At 35.8% G+C, this 21844-nt stretch overlaps 1 protein-coding gene across 1 annotated transcript; it reads right to left on the reverse strand.

The window, feature by feature from the left end:
* Positions 1-14012: 14012 nt before the first annotated feature.
* Positions 14013-14954, reverse strand: LOC133067286 (olfactory receptor 4K14-like). Its single transcript, XM_061158437.1, has one exon. The coding sequence runs from the start codon at positions 14949-14951 to the stop codon at positions 14013-14015; it is 939 nt and encodes a 312-aa protein (XP_061014420.1). The 5' UTR covers positions 14952-14954.
* Between the last annotated feature and the right edge of the window lie 6890 nt (positions 14955-21844).

The raw sequence follows: 21844 nt of genomic DNA on the forward strand, positions 1-21844 counted from the left end.
CCTAGGTATTTACCAAACTGAGTTAAAAAAATTCTGTTCATACAAAACCTGAATTTGAATGTTTGTGGCAGCTTATTCATAATTATCAAAAACTAGAGATAACCAATATTTCCTTCAATATGTTAGTGGACAAACTGTGATATGTCCTTATAATGGAATACTATACAACTATAAAGTAATCTATCAAGTCATGAATAGATATAGAAAATCCTTAATATCTTGCTACATGAAATAAGCCGATCTGAAAAGTCTACATACTATATGATTCCCCATATGTGACATGCTAGAAAATGCAAAACTATGGACACAGTGAAAGTATAGGTGATTCTCAGGGATTCAGGGTGATGGATGAATAGCTGAAGCATGGGAGATTTTAGTATGGTGAAATTACTTTTTATGATGCTGTAGTTTTGGATATATGGACTTAGACATTCGCTGCATCTCTGTGAGGACCTAAAAGGAATGACAATGTAGTAACAATGAATGCAAATTTGCTTCTAATGCCATTACCCACTAAAAGGAGCCAAGAATCTTTGGAGAAATGGCTATTGTAGGAATAGGGAAGACAGAGGAAGAATGGTGCAAAATAATCTTGGAGCATCCTTTAGTCTTAGAATATAAGGAAGTGCTCAAACATACATAAAATCACAAACTTTGATGTGGATATGTATCAAAGGGACTTAGGAGGCAAATAAAAAATCTCCCAGTATTAGAGTATAATAATAATTATATATATATATAAATATAATATATATAGATTATAGTTTGCAGTATTAGATTCTAATCCAAAGTAGAAAATCAAATCTATGATTTCATACAGATATAAATGATTGAATAAATTAGTACATGAGATAGAAGAGAAATCACCCATGTAGAAGAATAACAGAAAAATTATTCTGTCCTATATGAGGGGAAGTTAGCTCCCTATTCCTTAACTATTGGCCGAATAGAGTGACTTATTTTTTTCAAAAAGTGCATCATGGATAGTAGAGAAAGAAACTTTACAGTGAAGCAACTGACAAACATTTCAATCAGATAATTAAGGGCAACGTTAGTAGTATAAATCAAATTGATGGTATAGACCTTTGATAGGAGGTGATGAAAATAGGACTTTACCTGTGATGTTCCTCCCTTGAGCCCATGATTCTGGTGTAATCATGGGAAAAATGTCAAGTAAATGTCAATACAATGGTATCCTTCTTATGTTGCAGTTCCTTAAAAAGTTAAACTTAGAATTATCCTACAACCCATCAATTTCATTCCTAGTATTTAATCCCAAAGAAATAAAAACAGGTATTGAAATAACAACTTGTATGCAAATGTTTAGAGTAGAATTATTCACAACGGCCAAGGATGGAAACAATCCAAATGTTCATCAGTTGATGAATTGATAAACAAATGTGGTAATCCATACAAAGGAATATCATTCAGCCACAAAAAGGAACAGTGCACTAATACACATTTCAATATGGTTAAACTTGAAAACATTATGCTAAATGAAAGATGCCAGACACTAAAGGTAACATAATTGTTTTCATTCTTTTTTGTATACAATATCCAGAATAGGTTAATTCATAGAGACAGGAAGCAGACTAATAAGTGCCAGGGGCTTATTAGTGGACAGTGATTGGGAAGAAATGATGATTTAAAATGATGATTTAACAGTACTGTGAACGTACTAAATGCCATTGGATTGTACTCTTCAAATGATTTATATCATATTATGTGAATTTTACCTTCATAATAAAATAACATAAAATTTAATACTAAAAAACACATGAGAAAATATCATTTTCCATCATGAATGAAGACTTTAGTTATCCACTTTGTTTTTTTTTTTTTTATGATTTTTTTTTTATTATTATTATTTTTTTTTCCAGTGGGTTTTGTCATACATTGATATGAATCAGCCATGGATTTACATGTATTCCCAATCCCGATCCCCCCTCCCACCTCCCTCTCCACCCGATTCCTCTGGGTCTTCCCAGTGCACCAGGCCGGAGCACTTGTCTCGTGCATCCCACCTGGGCTGGTGATCTGTTTCACCATAGATAGTATACATGCTGTTCTTTTGAAATATCCCACCCTCACATTCTCCCACAAAGTTCAAAAGTCTGTTCTGTATTTCTGTGTCTCTTTTTCTGTTCTGCATATAGGGTTATCGTTATCACCTTTCTAAATTCCATATACATGTGTCAGTATGCTGTAATGTTCTTTATCTTTCTGGCTTACTTCACTCTGTATAATGGGCTCCAGCTTCATCCATCTCATTAGGACTGGTTCAAATGAATTCTTTTTAATGGCTGAGTAATATTCCATGGTGTATATGTACCACAGCTTCCTTACCCATTCATCTGCTGATGGGCATCTAGGTTGCTTCCATGTCCTGGCTATTATAAACAGTGCTGCGATGAACATTGGGGTGCACGTGTCTCTTTCAGATCTGGTTTCCTCAGTGTGTATGCCCAGAAGTGGGATTGCTGGGTCATATGGCAGTTCTATGTCCAGTTTTTTAAGAAATCTCCACACTGTTTTCCATAGCGGCTGTACTAGTTTGCATTCCCACCAACAGTGTAAGAGGGTTCCCTTTTCTCCACACCCTCTCCAGCATTTATTGCTTGTAGACTTTTGGATAGCAGCCATCCTGACTGGCATGTAATAGTACCTCATTGTGGTTTTGATTTGCATATCTCTAATAATGAGTGATGTTGAGCATCTTTTCATGTGTTTGTTATCCATCTGTATGTCTTCTTTGGAGAAATGTCTGTTTAGTTCTTTGGCCCATTTTTTGATTGGGTCATTTATTTTTCTGGAATTGAGCTGCAGGAGTTGCTTGTATATTTTTGAGACTAATCCTTTGTCTGTTTCTTCATTTGCTATTATTTTCTCCCAATCTGAGGGCTGTCTTTTCACCTTACTTATAGTTTCCTTTGTAGTGCAAAAGCTTTTAAGTTTCATTAGGTCCCATTTGTTTAGTTTTGCTTTTATTTCCACTATTCTGGGAGGTGGGTCATAGAAGATCTTGCTGTGATTTATGTCGGAGAGTGTTTTGCCTATGTTCTCCTCTAGGAGTTTTATAGTTTCTGGTCTAACATTTAGATCTTTAATCCATTTTGAGTTTATTTTTGTGTATGATGTTAGAAAGTGTTCTAGTTTCATTCTTTTACAGGTGGTTGACCAGTTTTCCCAGCACCACTTGTTAAAGAGGTTGTCTTTTTTCCATTGTATATCCTTGCCTCCTTTGTCAAAGATAAGGTGTCCATAGGTTCGTGGATTTATCTCTGGGCTTTCTATTCTGTTCCATTGATCTATATTTCTGTTTTTGTGCCAGTACCATACTGTCTTGATGACTGTGGCTTTGTAGTAGAGTCTGAAGTCAGGCAGGTTGATTCCTCCAGTTCCATTCTTCTTTCTCAAGGTTACTTTGGCTATTCGAGGTTTTTTGTATTTCCATACAAATTGTGAAATTATTTGTTCTAGTTCTGTGAAAAATACCGTTGGTAGCTTGATAGGGATTGCATTGAATCTATAGACTGCTTTGGGTAGAATAGCCATTTTGACAATATTAATTCTTCCAATCCATGAACACGGTATGTTTCTCCATCTGTTTGTGTCCTCTTTGATTTCTTTCATCAGTGTTTTATAGTTTTCTATGTATAGGTCCTTTGTTTCTTTAGGTAGATATACTCCTAAGTATTTTATTCTTTTTGTTGCAATGGTGAATGGTATTGTTTCCTTAATTTCTCTTTCTGTTTTTTCATTGTTAGTATATAGGAATGCAAGGGATTTCTGTGTGTTAATTTTATATCCTGCAACTTTACTATATTCATTGATTAGCTCTAGTAATTTTCTGGTAGAATCTTTAGGGTTTTCTATGTAGAGGATCATGTCATCTGCAAACAGTGAGAGTTTTACTTCTTCTTTTCCTATCTGGATTCCTTTTACTTCTTTTTCTTCTCTGATTGCTGTGGCCAGAACTTCCAACACTATGTTGAATAGTAGTGGTGAGAGTGGGCACTCTTGTCTTGTTCCTGATTTCAGGGGAAATGCCTTCAATTTTTCACCATTGAGGGTGATGCTTGCTGTGGGTTTGTCATATATAGCTTTTATTATGTTGAGGTATGTTCCTTCTATTCCTGCTTTTTGGAGAGTTTTAATCATAAATGAGTGTTGAATTTTGTCAAAGGCTTTCTCTGCATCTATTGAGATAATCATATGGTTTTTATCTTTCAATTTGTTAATGTGGTGTATTACATTGATTGATTTGTGGATATTAAAGAATCCTTGCATTCCTGGGATAAAGCCCACTTGGTCATGGTGTATGATTTTTTTCATATGTTGTTGGATTCTGTTTGCTAGAATTTTGTTAAGGATTTTTGCATCTATGTTCATCAGTGATATTGGCCTGTAGTTTTCTTTTTTTGTGGCATCTTTGTCTGGTTTTGGAATTAGGGTGATGGTGGCCTCATAGAATGAGTTTGGAAGCTTACCTTCTTCTGCAATTTTCTGGAAGAGTTTGAGTAAGATAGGTGTTAGCTCTTCTCTAAATTTTTGGTAGAATTCAGCTGTGAAGCCATCTGGTCCTGGGCTTTTGTTTGCTGGAAGATTTTTGATGACAGTTTCGATTTCCTTGCTTGTGATGGGTCTGTTAAGATCTTCTATTTCTTCCTGGTTCAGTTTTGGAAAGTTATACTTTTCTAAGAATTTGTCCATTTCATCCAAGTTGTCCATTTTATTGGCATAGAGCTGCTGGTAGTAGTCTCTTATGATCCTTTGTATTTCAGTGTTGTCTGTTGTGATCTCTCCATTTTCATTTCTAATTTTGTTAATTTGGTTTTTCTCTCTTTGTTTCTTAATGAGTCTTGCTAATGGTTTGTCAATTTTGTTTATTTTTTCAAAAAACCAGCTTTTAGCTTTGTTGATTTTTGCTATGGTCTCTTTAGTTTCTTTTGCATTTATTTCTGCCCTGATTTTTAAGATTTCTTTCCTTCTGCTAACTCTGGGGTTCTTCATTTCTTCCTTCTCTAATTGCTTTAGGTGTAGAGTTAGGTTATTTAATTGGTTTTTTTCCTGTTTCTTGATGTAAGCCTGTAATGCTATGAACCTTCCCCTTAGCACTGCTTTTACAGTGTCCCATAGGTTTTGGGTTGTTGTGTTTTCATTTTCATTCATTTCTGTACATATTTTGATTTCTTTTTTGATTTCTTCTATGATTTGTTGGTTATTCAGAAGCGTGTTATTTAGCCTCCATATGTTTGAAGTTTTAACAATTTTTTCCCTGTAATTGAGATCTAATCTTACTGCACTGTGGTCAGAAAAGATAACTGGAATGATTTCAATTTTTTTGAATTTTCCAAGACCAGATTTATGGCCCAGGATGTGATCTATTCTGGAGAATGTTCCGTGTGCACTTGAGAAAAAGGTGAAGTTGATTGTTTTGGGGTGAAATGTCCTATAGATATCAATTAGGTCTAGCTGGTCCATTGTGTCATTTAAGGTTTGTGTTTCCTTGTTAATTTTCTGTTTAGTTGATCTATCCATAGTTGTGAGTGGGGTATTAAAGTCTCCCACTATTATTGTGTTACTATTAATTTCCTCTTTCATACTTGTTAGCGTTTGCCGTACATATTGCGGTGCTCCTATGTTGGGTGCATATATATTTATAATTGTTATATCTTCTTTTTTGATTGATCCTTTGATCATTATGTAGTGTCCTTCTTTGTCTCTTTTCACTTCCTTTATTTGAAAGTCTATTTTATCTGATATGAGTATTGCGACTCCTGCTTTCTTTTGGTCTCCGTTTGCATGAAATATTTTTTTCCAGCCCTTCACTTTTAGTCTGTATGTGTCTCTTGTTTTGAGGTGGGTCTCTTGTAGACAGCATATATAGGGGTCTTATTTTTGTATCCATTCAGCCAATCTTTGTCTTTTGGTTGGGGCATTCAATCTTTGTTTTAGCTTATTTTTTTCAAAATCATACTTGGCTTATGTGTACCTTTCCCTTTTTTAGGTAAATGTATAATTCTTATGTAAAAGAGAATGCTGCAGTTCACACACTAAGTTTTTGCTCATTTCTCTCCAGGCTAGATGTTATGTAGAAACTAGTCTAGATTTTTATAAAATGAGATAATAGCAGTTTAACCAACAGAAATCAAATTTTTAGGACAATGTGTTAAAATGGAGCTCCCTGGTGGCTCAGGGGTGAAGAAACTGCCTGCCAATACAGGAGACCAGGGTTCAGTCCCTGGGTGTGGAAGACCTCCCTGGAGAAGGAAATGGCAACCCACTCCAGTATTCTTGCCTGAGAAATCCCATGGACAGAGGAGCTTGGAAGGCTACTAGACCATGGGGTTGCAAAGAGTCAAGCATGATTTAGCAACTAAACAACAAAATAATGGTGTTAAATAAGATAAGAATGGTGATGCTTGGTCTTCTGTATGTGCACATGGATTTTCTGAATAGCATTAGAGAGTTAGAGATATTCGGTATGTCAGAATTTAGTTAATGTATAAAAAAAAATCGCAGGGCTGAATACCAAAACACACAAATTCTACTACCTTTTCTTCTATTAGCTGATATGTCACAATCTTATTTCTTCATCTGATATGGAAGAATATTGGGTTTCCATCTCACCATTTTATTAGAAATAATAAATGAGATAATATAAGCAAAAATACTCAGCTAGGCATAAAGCAAAGTAGACCTGTGAACTCTTATTTATATGTTCTGCAATGATCTAAAAGAGAGAAAATATAGCCTAGGAATTAAATCCATGGACGTTGAAATCATAAATTATTGTGTTTGAATATTGGATCTGACATCAGCATATTAACTTTTGCCAACATGTTAAATTTCCATATCATTTAATATTAGTATCTCTAAAATGGGGATGGTAATTGTATTAAAGAGGTAAAAAGCAGGTTTAGTGTTTTCAAGGATACTCCATGGATATGCTTCCAACGGAATTCTAGATAATTTTTACTAATGTGTTTGTTAATAGGTATTCCTTTTTCACTGGTATTGGTCTAAATGATATTTATCAATAGACATTAAAATATTAGGAGATACTGGTTTTCCTTGAAGATATGTTGCTGTCATATTTTATCAGACATAGATTCCTTTGTTTGCCATTTTCTTTTTAAACCAAAGTTCTAATAATTTTTTCTACTCTTAATGTCATGAGAATTCAAAGTAGAGATCTATTAAATGGCCAGGGGACTCAGTTCACTGAATCATTGAGGGTCCAAGCTTGCCCTGCTCTTCACAGGGTAAGGCAATAACTGAGAGACAAGGTGTTGGGATCAACAAGAGACTTTATCAGGAGCTAGCTGGCTGACTGAGAAGATGGTGCTCAGTTCGGTTCAGTTCAGTCATTCAGTCGTGTCCGACTCTTTGTGACCCCATGAATCACAGCACACCAGGCCTCCCTGTCCATCACCAACTCCCGGAGTTAGAAGCACAAGCTGGAATCAAGATTGCCGGGAGAAATATCAATAACCTCAGATATGCAGATTTCACCACCCTTATGGCAAAAAGTGAAGAGGAACTAAAAAATCTCTTGATGAAAGTAAAAGAGGAGAGTGAAAAAGTTGACTTAAAGCTCAACATTCAGAAAACTAAGATCATGGCATCTGGTCCCATCACTTCGTGGGAAATAAATGGAGAAGATGGTGCTAGCACCTCAAAATAATCACCTTGTCAGGGCCTGGTCGGCAGGTTCTTTTATGGATCAGAGATGGAGTGGGGAGATGAGGAGACAAAGTAAAAATACTATTCAATCCTTGCAAATGTCTACCAGAATGCCAAGCCTCAGGCAGGGGAATGTGTTGGTTTCACTTCCTTGTGTTCCTTCACAGGCAGGCAGCTCAGGTTATCTCCCCGAGGCAGTCCATTATTCATGCTTACAAAAGTGGCAAGATGAGGGTTAAAGTTACAGAAGCAGATCTAGCAGAAATTCAAAATTAACCTTTCCCAGTTACAAAGGGTCACCAAAAAACTGTTGCTAGTCCTGGAACAGTTGTAAAGAGCACTAACCACAGAGATCAAATAGGGAAACATTTCTTGAAAGGTTCAATTATAGAGAAAATATTGTTTTCTGAGCACCTTTTTTTTGAGAGGTCAGATTATATGGGCCAGTATAATATAAGTGACTAGCCTGCTAAAATTATCAGCTACTTTCCTTATATGGGTAAAGCAGATCACCTCTGGGACATTACAACAAATCTCCCACACCCTCTTTCCTCTGATTCTTATCTCCATTTCTATTTTCAATTCAGCAAGCATTTGCTGAACCACTACAGGTGCCAGCCTTTTCAAAGGGAAGTTAGTATTTCATTCCAGGTTGCTTGAATTGCTTCATATACCTTGATTGTTTCTTGATTTACAGGGAACCTTTTGGATCTGGACTATATTTCATTAGGAATTTGAAATGTTAGTTGCTCAGTCATGCCTGACTCTTTGTGATCCTATGGACCATAGCCTACCAGGCTGTTCTGTCCATGAAATTCTATAGTCAAGAATACTGGAGTGGGAAGCCATTCCCTTCTCCAGTGATTTTCCTGACCCAGGGATTGAAATGAGTTGCCCTGCATTGCAGGCAGGTACTTTACCATCTGAGCCAAATAAGTGGAATACATATATTAGAAGGACAGAGGAGGGAATAAAAAGCCTCCTATTGCCCGGGTCCACCTTGTCAGTCCAAATGGTGACTATGTCTTTGGACATAATCACCAAATGGTGATTAATCTTCCTCAACACCATCATGAAGTGAATGCTATCTTACTATTCAAGCCATTAAATTGATATGCAAAAAGAGCATTGTATTTTCAAGTGGAAATCATACATAAGAGATTAGGTTTAAGCAGGTCTATAGACATAGAGAAGTTACTTTAACTTATGACTCACTTCATTCAACAACTACTACTGTCCAGTTGCCTTCCTTTGCCCCCAACATACAGCTATAGTTAACACAGAGAATTCCTTATAATGAGTAGAATGAAAATTTAAAATTTGGGCCTGAACATACAGATGGTTTTTCATGATATGTTGGTAGCAACTAGGAGTAAAAGTCTACAGCTTTACTGTCCCAATTTAGGGATGTATTGTGGTTGAATATAACTTAGTTGTGGTTAGTATTTGGGCTTCCCAGGTGGTGCTAGTGGTCAAGAACCCACCTGCCAATTCAGGAGATGTAAGAGACGTGGGTTCGATCCCTGGGTTGGGAAGAGTCCCTGGAGGAGGGCATGGTAACCCACTCCAATATTCTTGCCTGGAGAATCCCACGGACAGAGGATCCTGGTGGGCTACAATCAGGAGTTGAACACGACTGAGCAACTTAGCATGCACATTGTCAGTATTCTGTTTATGGTTCTGAAAAACACTAATAAGAAATTTTCCCATTTGGAAGAAATGCAAGCAATGTATTTGGTTGTCCACTTAGTTTGGCTAGAAGAATACATATATACTGATTCATGAAAAGTTATTAATGGTTTGGTTAGATGATCAGAGCTTAGAGTAAATAGATTTGGAAGACTGTGGCAAAGAATTCCTGGGGGAGAATTGGTGGTAATTGATCTCTCAGAATGGGCACAGATTATGAAAAATCTGTGTCTGGTGTATTCCAAAGACACCAAAGGGTATCCATTATAGAGGAAACTTTAGTAGTAGACTAATAAATTCTATGCATGCTAACCTCTTTTTCCAGCCATCTCCAGTGCTTGCTAAATGGGATTTTGTACAAAATAACCATGGTCAGAAATCATGTCTTGCTATGACTGCATTTGATCAAGTTTATTTTATAGCAAAGCAATTAGCAACAGCAATGATTATAGAAGTGGATTTGTGGTCATGGAATTTATGAATCATAACATACTTAATCACCCATAAGTATCTGATCTATTAAATGGTAAGATGGCATACTGAAGACTTCCTTATGAGTCTTTTGGGAGGTAATATTTTCATTCTCTGATTCTGGAATCAAAATGTGGAAGTTATAGTTAATCTTTACACTCTGATGCTTCATAACCCACTCACAAAATGTTTGCTTCCCACCTACCAATTTGAACACTTCCATCAGAGTAGATAGTATTTTCACTAACTTGGAAGTTAAGACTGACTACTGGCCATTTTGTGATGAAATTGAAAGAGGAGAGTGAAAAAGTTGGCTTAAAGCTCAACATTCAGAAAACTAAGATCATGGCATCCGGTCCCATCACTTCATGGCAAATAGATGGGGAGACAGTGGAAACAGTGTCAGACTTTATTTTTTGGGGGGCTCCAAAATCACTGCAGATGGTGATTGCAGCCATGAAATTAAAAGACTCTTACTCTTTGGAAGGAAATTTATGACCAACCTAGATAGCATATTAAAAAGCAGAGACATTACTTTGCCAACAAAGGTTCATCTGGTCAAGGCTATTTTTTTTTCCAGTCGTCATGTATGGATGTGAGAGTTGGACTATAAAGAAAGCTGAGCACCGAAAAATTGATGCTTTTGAACTATGGTGGTGGAGAAGACTCTTGAGAGTGCCTTGGCCTGCAAGGACATCCAACCAGTCCATCCTAAAGGAGATCAGTCCTGGGTGTTCATTGGAAGGACTGATGCTGAAGCTAAAACTCCAATACTTTGGCCTCCTCATGCGGAGAGTTGACTCATTGGAAAAGACCCTGATGCTGGAAGGGATTGGGGGCAGGAGGAGAAGGGAATGACAGAGGATGAGATGGCTGGATGGCATCATTGACTCGATGGGCATTAGTTTGAGTAAACTCTGGGAGTTGGATAGGGACAAGGAGGCCTGACGTGCTGAGATTCATGGGGTTGCAAAGAGTCGGACACGACTGAGCGACTGAACTGAACTGAACTGGCCATTTAAGTCTGGCTAGAAAATGTATAAAACTATGCATCTCACTGATTAATATCTGTGAGAATGATTATAAAAGAAACCCGTGAGAATTAAGGAGAATTTGCCTTTCTGATAATTGTGTGAAAAGTAATGCCAGATGGTATGAAAGCGACTGTAATGTTTGAGTTGAGAGCATGTGATACTTGGGTTTGTTGTGGCAAATGATATTACAAGACAATATAAGCTGCATTTTTCATCCTTATGCTCTTCTATCTTCAGAACATTAGAAAATTCATACAAATTGTACTTAAGCGGTTTATTTTTTAAGAACTGAGAGAAGTAAAAAGGTACCAATTATTCTAGGTAGGATAAAAGATGCTTTGAAAATACAGAGATGACAGTGCAGCAAATGAATGGGCATACCCATGAGAAAGAACTGAGGCGACCGCCCGAGATAAAGACAGCCGTGTGGTTGGCTCTTGGTCTTTTGGCACCACCTCTGTGCAGGCATGTTCTTGGTGATGTTTCTGCCATTCCCAACTTTCACTTCATGATAAAATTAGCTTGCAAACCATATTACTCCCAGTATTTTTATACAGTTATATTGATAGAGGCACTCTAATATTTTATTCTTGGCATAATTTATTCTTTCACTCTCAGGAATGATTTTCTACTGTACTGTGTAGTGTCATATAATAAATGAATAATTTAGGAAATCAGATTGATCTTTTCGTCCTTAAGTGAAGAGAAAATTGAATTGTACTATCTTGAGGAACTGTATTTCATATTTCTGAGTCTCATTTTCTTATCCATAATTTGAATAATATAATAATAGTAAATTTATATAATAAACATAACAGTGGTATAGAGCAGGCATTCAAGGATGATAAGTACTATTTTTTTTGCTAAAATTGTTTTAATTTTTTCACTTTAGTTGAAGTATATTTGGTTTATAATATTATACAGTATTAGTTTTAGGTGTACACCAAAGTGATTCAGTTATATATGTATACATATATATAGGTTCAATATATGTATTCAGATATTATAGGTTATTGCAAGATATTGCATATAATTCCATGTGATATATAGTAAATCCTTGTTGCTTATCTATTTTATGTATAGTACTTTGTATCGGTTAATTCCATTCTCCTCATTTATCCCTCCTCCCATCCTTTCCCCTTTGGTAACTCTAAGTATGTTTCTTTTGAGAGTCTGTTTCTCTTTTGTGTCTAGATTCATTTGTATTATTTTTATCTTCTACACATTTCTACACAGAAGTGATAGCATATAATATTTCTCTTTCTCTGCATGACTCATTTCACTTAGTATGATTTTCTCTATATTCAGCTATTTTGTTAAAAATGACAATACTTCATTCTTTTTTGTATCTGAGTAATATTCAAGTAAGTATGTGTGTGTGTGTGTGTGTGTGTGTGTGACATCTTCTTAAATCAGTCTTCTGTTGATGAGCAGTTGGTTTGTTTTCATGTCTTGGCTATTGTAAATAATGTTCCTATGAACATTGGGGTGCATATATCTTTTCAAATTAAGTTTTCATGTTTTCTGGATATATGCAATCCCAGGAGTGGGATTGCTGTACTTTTATTTCTAGGCTCTCTATTTTGTTCCATTGACCTATATGTCTATTTTGTGCCAATACCATGCTCTTTTGATACTGTAGCTTTATAGTATAGTCTGATTTCTAGAAGGGCTATGTCTGCAGCTTTGTTCTTTTTCTTCAGGATTGCTTGGCAATTCTGGGTCTTTTGTGGTTCTATAAAAATTTTAGGATTGTTTGTTCTAGTTCAGTGAAGAATGCTATGAATGTTTTGAAAAGTATCACAGTAAATTTGTAGATTGCTTTGGGTGGTATAGCCACTTTAACAGTATTAGTTCTTCCAATCTAAGAGCATGAGATATCTTTTTATTCCTTTGAATAAGTTTCAGTTTCCTTTATCAGGGTTTTATAGTTCTCAAAATACAGATTTTTCAGCTCCTCGGGTAAATTATTCCTAGGTATTTTAATTTTTTTTTTTTTTTTGGTCTTTTGACACAATTCTAAATAGAATTTTTTTTTGCTTTCATTCTCTAATACATCATTGTTATGTAAGTACATCACTTTTATTCTGCCATTTTTCTGTTTTTGTTTCCATATTAAGAGAAGTTAAATTTCTATATGTACCATATTCTTATTTTAGGACTTTTATTGTTGATTCTTACAACTGAATTTCAATTTACTTAATTTATACCTCTCAAGGAAAGTAAATTTTATTTATTATTTAAAATTTTTAGGAATTTTTAATTCATGAAAAAAGACTGTACTTAAATACACCATGATTGATAAATGGTATTGATATTTTAATTACAAAAATGGCCTTTTATATATCAATTAAAATATATTTGTTGAATGTTGATTACAAGTACTAAGTACTGCAGTTTCAAGAATTAACCAGGTAAGGCATAGCCCCTACCATTAAGGAGTTTACAAATTTAGGACTTCTAAACCAATGGTTAATATAATTCAAAGTATAAATGTTAATCCTTGAGACTAAAATAATCAAAAGAAATATCATTTGTCTTGTTTTTTCTTTTATTGAGTTAATGGAAACCAAACACAGAATAGCTTCTGCTGTTATTCTAGTGTCCACTGTCATTCCTATGTACTGTACCACTGTTATTCTCTCTTTATTTTTCCCCTATTGCTTTCCATTAGTATTTGGGTAGAGCGTTAAGCTAAACAGTAATTCAGTTGACAAGAGGTTAAGTGAAAAGTCTGAGGAAAAGAGTCAGTGTTACAGAAACATCTTCCAAATGGAGTTAGGAGAAAGTTCTAAAGAAGTTTATTAAGATGCTATCCATCAGAATGGATGTATAGTTTGCTTGAATAAACTTTAGCTTCTCACTTAAATATAGTTAAAGGCATAGGAAAGCTGATTAGACAATTCCCTCACAAAGAAGAACTATTTGTGTTGTATTTTAGGGAAACATTCTGTGGTGTTCTACTGGTTGATTAGTAAATGTTAAAATTCTATGAACTTTATTAACCCTATTCCTGTACTTTGAGACAGGCATAACATGTAGATATAAATTGAATGCCTAGAATGTTCAACCTCTTTTTAAGGTCAGTATATTGTCAGTTTGAAGTGCTTCCAGTGAGGTTTCTGGGCATTAAATATTTCCCTTGGGATGTGTGTAGTAGCTTCTGTATCTCTTTATAGCATTTTTTATCTCTTTATTTCTCAGGGTATAAATGGCTGGATTTAGAAGAGGTGTAATAACAGAGTAAAACACAGCAAGAAATTTGTCCACCCAGGTGATGCTGAGTGGCCACACATAGATGAAGATGCAGGGCCCAAAGAAGAGCAGCACCACTGTGATGTGGGCAGTGCAGGTAGAGAGTGCCCTACAGGTACCAGCTTTAGAGCTTCGGTGAACAGTAAGAAGAATACATGTGTAGGATATCAACAACACTATAAAGCATGTCATGGCTGGAACCCCACTGTCAGCATTCATTAATATTCCCAAGTTATAAGAGTCTATGCAAGCAAGCTTGATTACCAGTGGTATGTCACAGAAGAAACTGTCAATTTCCCTGGGGCCACAGAAGGGCAGCCCCACAATCACAAACATTTGACTCACGGCATGCACAAAGCCAATGGTCCAGGAAGTCACCACAAGCCCAATGCACTTTTGCATGTTCATTATGGTTGAATAGTGGAGTGGCTTGCAGATGGCCACATAGCGGTCATAGGCCATTACCACCAATAGCACCATCTCACCCCCTCCAAAAAAATGCACAAAGAGAATCTGGCACATGCAGCCTCCAAAGGAAATAGTCTTGTTCTCTCTGACAAAGTCTGTGATCATCTTAGGAGTGGTCACTGAGCAAAGCCACATATCAACAAAGGACAGGTTGGCCAATAGGAAGTACATGGGAGAATGTAGATGGGGGTCAGTGATGATTAAGATTATGATGCCAATGTTTCCAAGTACAATGATCAGGTAAAGAATAAAAAACATTGGTAAGAGGAAGACCTGCATAGTCCATGACTGGCAAAGTCCCAGAAGCACAAATTCTGACACTACAGACTGATTTCCTGCATCCATTTAATTCAGCGCATCCTCTAAAACCACTGGGAGAAAAAGACAGGTTTTTCAGTTAGTGGGATGGGAAAGAATATTTAATCTTTAGAAATTGGTTGAAATTCTATCTCAATGAAGTTTAAATTCATTGAAAATTAGCATCTATATCTGAGAGTGAAAATTTAATTGGCAAGAGAAATATTAGGAAAATACTCATGGTGTTATGAACAAAAGAGAAGTAAATGCCTAAAATTTGCTTTCCAAGATAGAGTTCTTATAAATGATTAACTATGAGGATATTCCCACACACACACACACAAAAAAAAAAAAGTGAGAAAGGTGGACAGAAAAATGAAAGGCTGAGAAAAGATTGTAGTGTCACCTAGAAACTAGGTTCAGTCTGGTTCCCCAGTGAAGAGAATCTGAATGCAGGATGAACAACTGTTATACTGTAATAGCTGTGATTTGAGTAGTCAACTTAGGAAGATGATGGTGAACAGATACTGAAGTCCAGAACAAATGCCATGGCACAAAATTACAGTTTCTCTCTATTATGCATATTGATTTCTTTAAGCCTCATTTGAGTGTCTTCTATAAGACATCATTTAATTAAATTTTTACCTTATTTCTCTACATTATATATTGGGACAATCTTTAGGAGAAAAGCCATATAAAAAGTCATATAATAAATACCAGGCATGATAATTCACATGCATAATCAAACACATAATTTATCATTGTTTAAGATCACAAGTCAATAGAATTCATTTAGTTAACTAAATCTATTAGAAAAAATGTCTGGAGAATTATGTGAGAAAGGGAGGTTACTCAGACTCAGGTTCTGTTTTGATGACATCTGAATGAAAGTTCCTTATAACTCAAGCTTATGAATAGAAAATATTTGCTTTCAATTATATCGATAGATGGTAGGAAACCCCTAGGTTTTGAAATATCACCATAAATGTATAAAAATATTTTCTAAGATTACAACAAGCTATAGACATGTGTAAGCAAAGCATGTCTTTGTTAGTACTGATTGAACATGAAGTTAAACTTCAGAGATCATCAATTATTGACGTCTAAATAGAATAAAGATATAGCTTATATTAATCCTTAAGTACATTAAGAATTCCTCTCGAGCTGAATGGTGGAAATATAACTGTGTATCTCTGAAGTGAAAGTGAAAGTTGCTCAGTCCTGTCTGACTCTTTGCGACCCCAAAGACTATACAGTCCATGGAATACTCCAGGCCAGAATACTGGAGTGGGTAGCCTTTCCTTTCTCCAGGGGATCTTCCCAACCTGGGGATTGAACGCAGGTCTACCACGTTGCAGGCGGATTCTTTACCAGCTGAGCCACAAGGGTGTGTGTCTCTCTCCCCCCTCTATTTATTTCCTTTGGCTTTGTTTTACTTTTTTGGGTGCTGCATTTTCTTTTATCCTTTGAAATCTCAAGAGTGGTGCTAAGGAGAGCAGGTGAACAATGGAAACTATTACCTCATCATGAGGACTGGTTTTCCCTTCCCTTATAATGTGAACTCAGAAGTATAGAGAAAGGATGGAAAGAAAAAATCATTTCTTCAGAAAATTAGATGACTCACACATTTGCTGTGAAAGGGGAAACATGTAATGATAGTCTCACAGCTTAAAGATAAATATATCCTCCATGATAGAGATATGTTTAATTTCTAAAGAAAATATCCTATATTATACACAGTAGACTTATGTCCCCTGAGAAATTTGAACAATTTTACCTTTCCTTGGAAACTTAATTTTTGTCAAGATAAATCTATCAAGATGACAGACGAGGAATAGTTTTCTATATTTTTTAAAATACCTCTTGGGATTGGAAGAATCAATATTGTCAAAATGACTATACTACCCAAAGCAATCTATAGATTCAATGCAATCCCTATCAAGCTACCAACAGTATTTTTCACAGTACTAGAACAAATAATTTCACAATTTGTATGGAAATACAAAAAACCTCGAATAGCTAAAGCAATCTTGAGAAAGAAGAATGGAACTGGAGGAATCAACCTGCCTGACTTCAGGCTCTACTACAAAGCCACAGTCATCAAGACAGTATGGTACTGGCACAAAGACAGAAATATAGATCAATGGAACAGAATAGAAAGCCCAGAGATAAATCCACGAACCTATGGACACCTTATCTTTGACAAAGGAGGCAAGGATATACAATGGAAAAAAGACAACCTGTTTAACAAGTGGTGCTGGGAAAACTGGTCAACCACTTGTAAAAGAATGAAACTAGAACACTTTCTAACACCATACACAAAAATAAACTCAAAATGGATTAAAGATCTAAATGTAAGACCAGAAACTATAAAACTCCTAGAGGAGAACATAGGCAAAACACTCTCCAACATAAATCACAGAAGGATCCTCAATGACCCACCTCCCAGAATATTGGAAATAAAAGCAAAAATAAACAAATGGGACCTAATGAAACTTAAAAGCTTTTGCACAACAAAGGAAACTATAAGCAAGGTGAAAAGACAGCCCTCAGATTGGGAGAAAATAATAGCAAACAAAGCAACAGACAAAGGATTAATCTCAGAAATATACAAGCAACTCCTGCAGCTCAATTCCAGAAAAATAAATGACCCAATCAAAAAATGGGCCAAAGAACTAAACAGACATTTCACCAAAGAAGACATACAGATGGCTAACAAACACATGAAAAGATGCTTAACATTACTCATTATCAGAGAAATGCAAATCAAAACCACAATGAGGTACCATTACATGCCAGTCAGGATGGCTGCTATCCAAAAGTCTACAAGCAATAAATGCTGGAGAGGGTGTGGAGAAAAGGGAACCCTCTTACACTGTTGGTGAGAATGCAAACTAGTACAGCCCCTATGGAGAACACTGTGGAGATTTCTTACAAAACTGGAAATAGAACTGCCATATGACCCAGCAATCCCACTTCTGGGCATACACACTGAGGAAACCAGATCTGAAAGAGACACGTGCACCCCAATGTTCATCGCAGCACTGTTTACAATAGCCAGGACATGGAAGCAACTTAGATGCCCATCAGCAGACGAATGGATAAGGAAGCTGTGGTACATATACACCATGGAATATTACTCAGCCATTAAAAAGAATTCATTTGAATCAGTTCTAATGAGATGGATGAAACTGGAGCCCATTATACAGAGTGAAGTTAGCCAGAAAGATAAAGACCAATACAGTATACTAACACATATATATGGAATTTAGAAAGATGGTAACGATAACCCTATATGCAAAATAGAAAGAGACACAGATGTACAGAACAGACTTTTGGACTCTGTGGGAGAAGGCGAGGGTGGGATGTTTCGAGAGAACAGCATCAAAACATGTATATTATCTAGGGTGAAACAGATTTCCAGCCCAGGTTGGATGCATGAGACAAGTGCTCGGGACTGGTGCCCTGGGAAGACCCAGAGGGATCGGGTGGAGAGGGATGTGGGAGGGAGGATTGGGATGGGGAATACATGTAAACCCATGGCTGATTCATATCAATGTATGACAAAAACCACTACAATATTGTAAAGTTATTAGCCTCCAACTAATAAAAATAAATGGAAAGATAAAAAAAGTAAAAATTAAGATACCTCTTGGGATAAGGGATATGGAGGATAGCTAGTAGCAAAAGCAGAATTCAACTGGATTTGAGAGAGGAATTTCTTAAAAGATTAATATGTACATTGCTGAGGAACCACTTACCAAAAAAAATGACAGTGTTTTAAAATCAGTTTTGAAATTGTTAATATTTCATAATATTAGTAGACTGATTATATCAATCAATATCAATCTAACATTTGAGAAAATTAGTAGAATAACCTGATGGCCTTTTAGGTTAGTTAGATTTGGTCTAAACTCCAGCTTTATTACTTGTTGACCTTGTGATCTTGAGATAAATTTATTTCTATATCCATTTCCTCATCTGTGAAAAGAGAACACTCAAACTAATAGACTTGTCTTAAAATCAGAAAACATATAGAAATTACTTCAAGTTTTCTGATATTTAGCATATGTTTAATAAACTAGTTATTTATTTCCCTTCCTTATTCATTAAAATGTAACTCAAAGCTCTGCAGTTTCCAAAGGTTTCAAGAAACAATCTTAGGTAACTGCCAACCACCTTATATATAAAGTAAATTTTATTTAAAATAATAACTGATTACATTTTCTTTAAATTAAATAAGCAACTTTATAGGATGTGAAAGCAAAGGAAATATCAAGAAGCAATAATTGCTTCTTAACTTTCCTGGTGGCTCAGAGAGTAAAGCGTCTGCCTTCAATGAAGGAGACCTGGGTTCGATCCGTGGGTGGGGAAGATGCCCTGGAGAAGAAAATGGCAACCCACTCCAGTATTCTTGCCTGGAAAACTCCATGGATGGAGAAGTCTGGGGGCTACAGTCCATGGAGTCACAAAGAGTCGGACACGACTGAGTGACTTCACTTCCGTGAGTTTAACAAGTTGTTTCACCTTTTACATCTGCTTTTATCTAGGAAGTGTTTCATATTTTAAGAAAGTCTTCAAGAGAAGAGGACATTTTTTTTAAAGCACCTTTAGAATCCTGTAACTTAGGGTCAGTTTTCATAAGAAGAGGTAGTTATAACTTTGCGATTAGTGAAAATGAAAAAATTAGGGAAAGGAGACAAATTGAGTTACTCTTTTTAGAATATTAAAATACGGCCAAACATTTTTCATCCCCTTCTAGACGCAAGGTCCTCCTATTAATTTTTTATAGTAGCAATTGTAAAACTGTGATTATCAACATTTTTAATTTTACAAAGAGAAACTTGGACACAGAGAATTTAATAGATAGTCTGAGATATACACTAGGGAAAGTACACAGGGAAATTGTCCAAGTTCCTTTCTCTACCTAAAGCTGCTCTCTTTTCTTCCTAAGGTTATGAGTTTTAATCCTGTTAAATTCTATTAACCCTACAGTAACAGTATTTCATCTTTTCTCACTGGATATATAATTATTTTTTCTTCTATCTTTATGCTGAAAGTTACCTTATTATGTAGTACTCTCTCTAATATAAAACTCTTATCTTTTAAATGAAAAGGACCATTTAGCCAGGATAGCTGGAAGTTGCTCATAATCAAGTAGTTGTTATAATATTCAAAGAGCTGTGATCTCTCAAAGCAGACTTGAGAGCACCTCTGAGGCATGGCATTATGATGGCATGTATACTGTTGTTAAACAGACCATGGAAATTCCAGTAGGATAACTCATTATCTCTTTAAAGGTCAGAAGCTAAACAAGTCATACTCAACTCTAAGCATAGTGGGCATGCATGAAACAGATGCATAGAAATATTTTTAAAATTATTTTAAGGAAGAAAGTTCTAGAGAATATGAGATAACTTACTAAGATCAGATTTCTCTAAGACCAGATTATTTTTTATTCTTCTCTTCTGATATATGCTTGAGATAACATCCACTGTGGAGTGGAAACAGTATCTGTGGGAGAAATTTCCCTCAGCCTGACTTATATTTACCACTGGAATCCCCTGGGTGAATTTTTCCTATTACTTGTTCTGGACAGAACAAGAGTCATGAAAATAATTTACCTTGTACATCTCTTAGGGACATCTTTGCTAAGAGCAGTAACTTGCATATTCTGGAAATCAGAACTGGGAATCAAGAAAAATCACACATAAAACAGCTAAGAATAGTGAAGTTTTAAATTACTTTTTTTTTAACCTGTAAGTACTAAGATGTATTCTGCAGTCTTAATCTCTAACTAGATCTAAATAATCAGATGCAATTAATATTTAATTCCAGTTTTAAGAAACCGTACCCTAACCAGTGTGCGATACATGACCACCAATAGAAAACCCTCATGTGAATGGCAAGATTACTTGTCTATTTAGAAAACATTCAAAGAAGACTTGATAACCTACCTTTTTCAAACTCTCTAAAAACTTGGAGAGGGAAAATTCTCCAAACACATTACTGAAACCAGCATTACTCTGATTCCAAAACCAGACAAGGACTTCACACACACACAAATTATAGGCCAACAACATTGATGTACATAGATGTAAAATTCCTGAACAAAATATTAGCAACTGAATCCAACAATTAATTAATTTAATCATATGTCACAATCTAGTGGCATTTATTCCAGGAATGTAAAGATGTTTCAGTATTCACAAATCACTATGATTTATCACATTAACGAAAAGAGGGATAAAAATCAGATGATTATCTAAAGAGAAGCAGAAATGCATTTGACAAAATTCAGCATCCATTAACAAAAACTCTGAGCAAAATTTGAAATATTTTCCTCTAAGATCAGGAACAGAACAAGGATGACCAGTCTCACCACTTTTGTTTAACATAGTATAGAAAGTTCTAGCCATGGCAGTTGGGCAGTAAAAATGAAAGTCATCAAAATCTGGAGGGCTTCCCTGATAGTTCAGTTGGTAAAGAATCCGGCTGCAATGCAGGAGACCCCTGTTTGATTCCTGGGTTGGGAAGATCTGCTGTAGAGGGGATAGGCTACCCACTCCAGTCTTCTTGGGCTTCCCTTGTGACTCACTGGTAAAAAAATCTGCCTGCAAGCAGAAGACCCAGGTTCGATTCCTGGGTTTGGAAGATCCACTGGAGAAAGAAATGGCAACCCACTCCAGTATTCTTGCCTGGAGAATCCCATGGATGGAGGAGCCTGGCAGGCTACAGTCCATGGGATCACAAGAGTCGGACACGACTTACTGATTAAACCAACCAACCAAAATCTGAAGAGAAGATATAAAAATGTCACTATTTGAAGATTACATGGTACTAAATATAAAGAGCTCTAAAGACTTCACCAAACAACTGTAAACTAATAAATTAATTCAGTAAAATCAGAGAGTACAAAATTAATTTACAGAAGTCTGTTG

Source organism: Dama dama, chromosome 12 (assembly GCF_033118175.1).
Source record: "Dama dama isolate Ldn47 chromosome 12, ASM3311817v1, whole genome shotgun sequence".
Classification (NCBI taxonomy): Eukaryota; Metazoa; Chordata; class Mammalia; order Artiodactyla; family Cervidae; genus Dama; species Dama dama.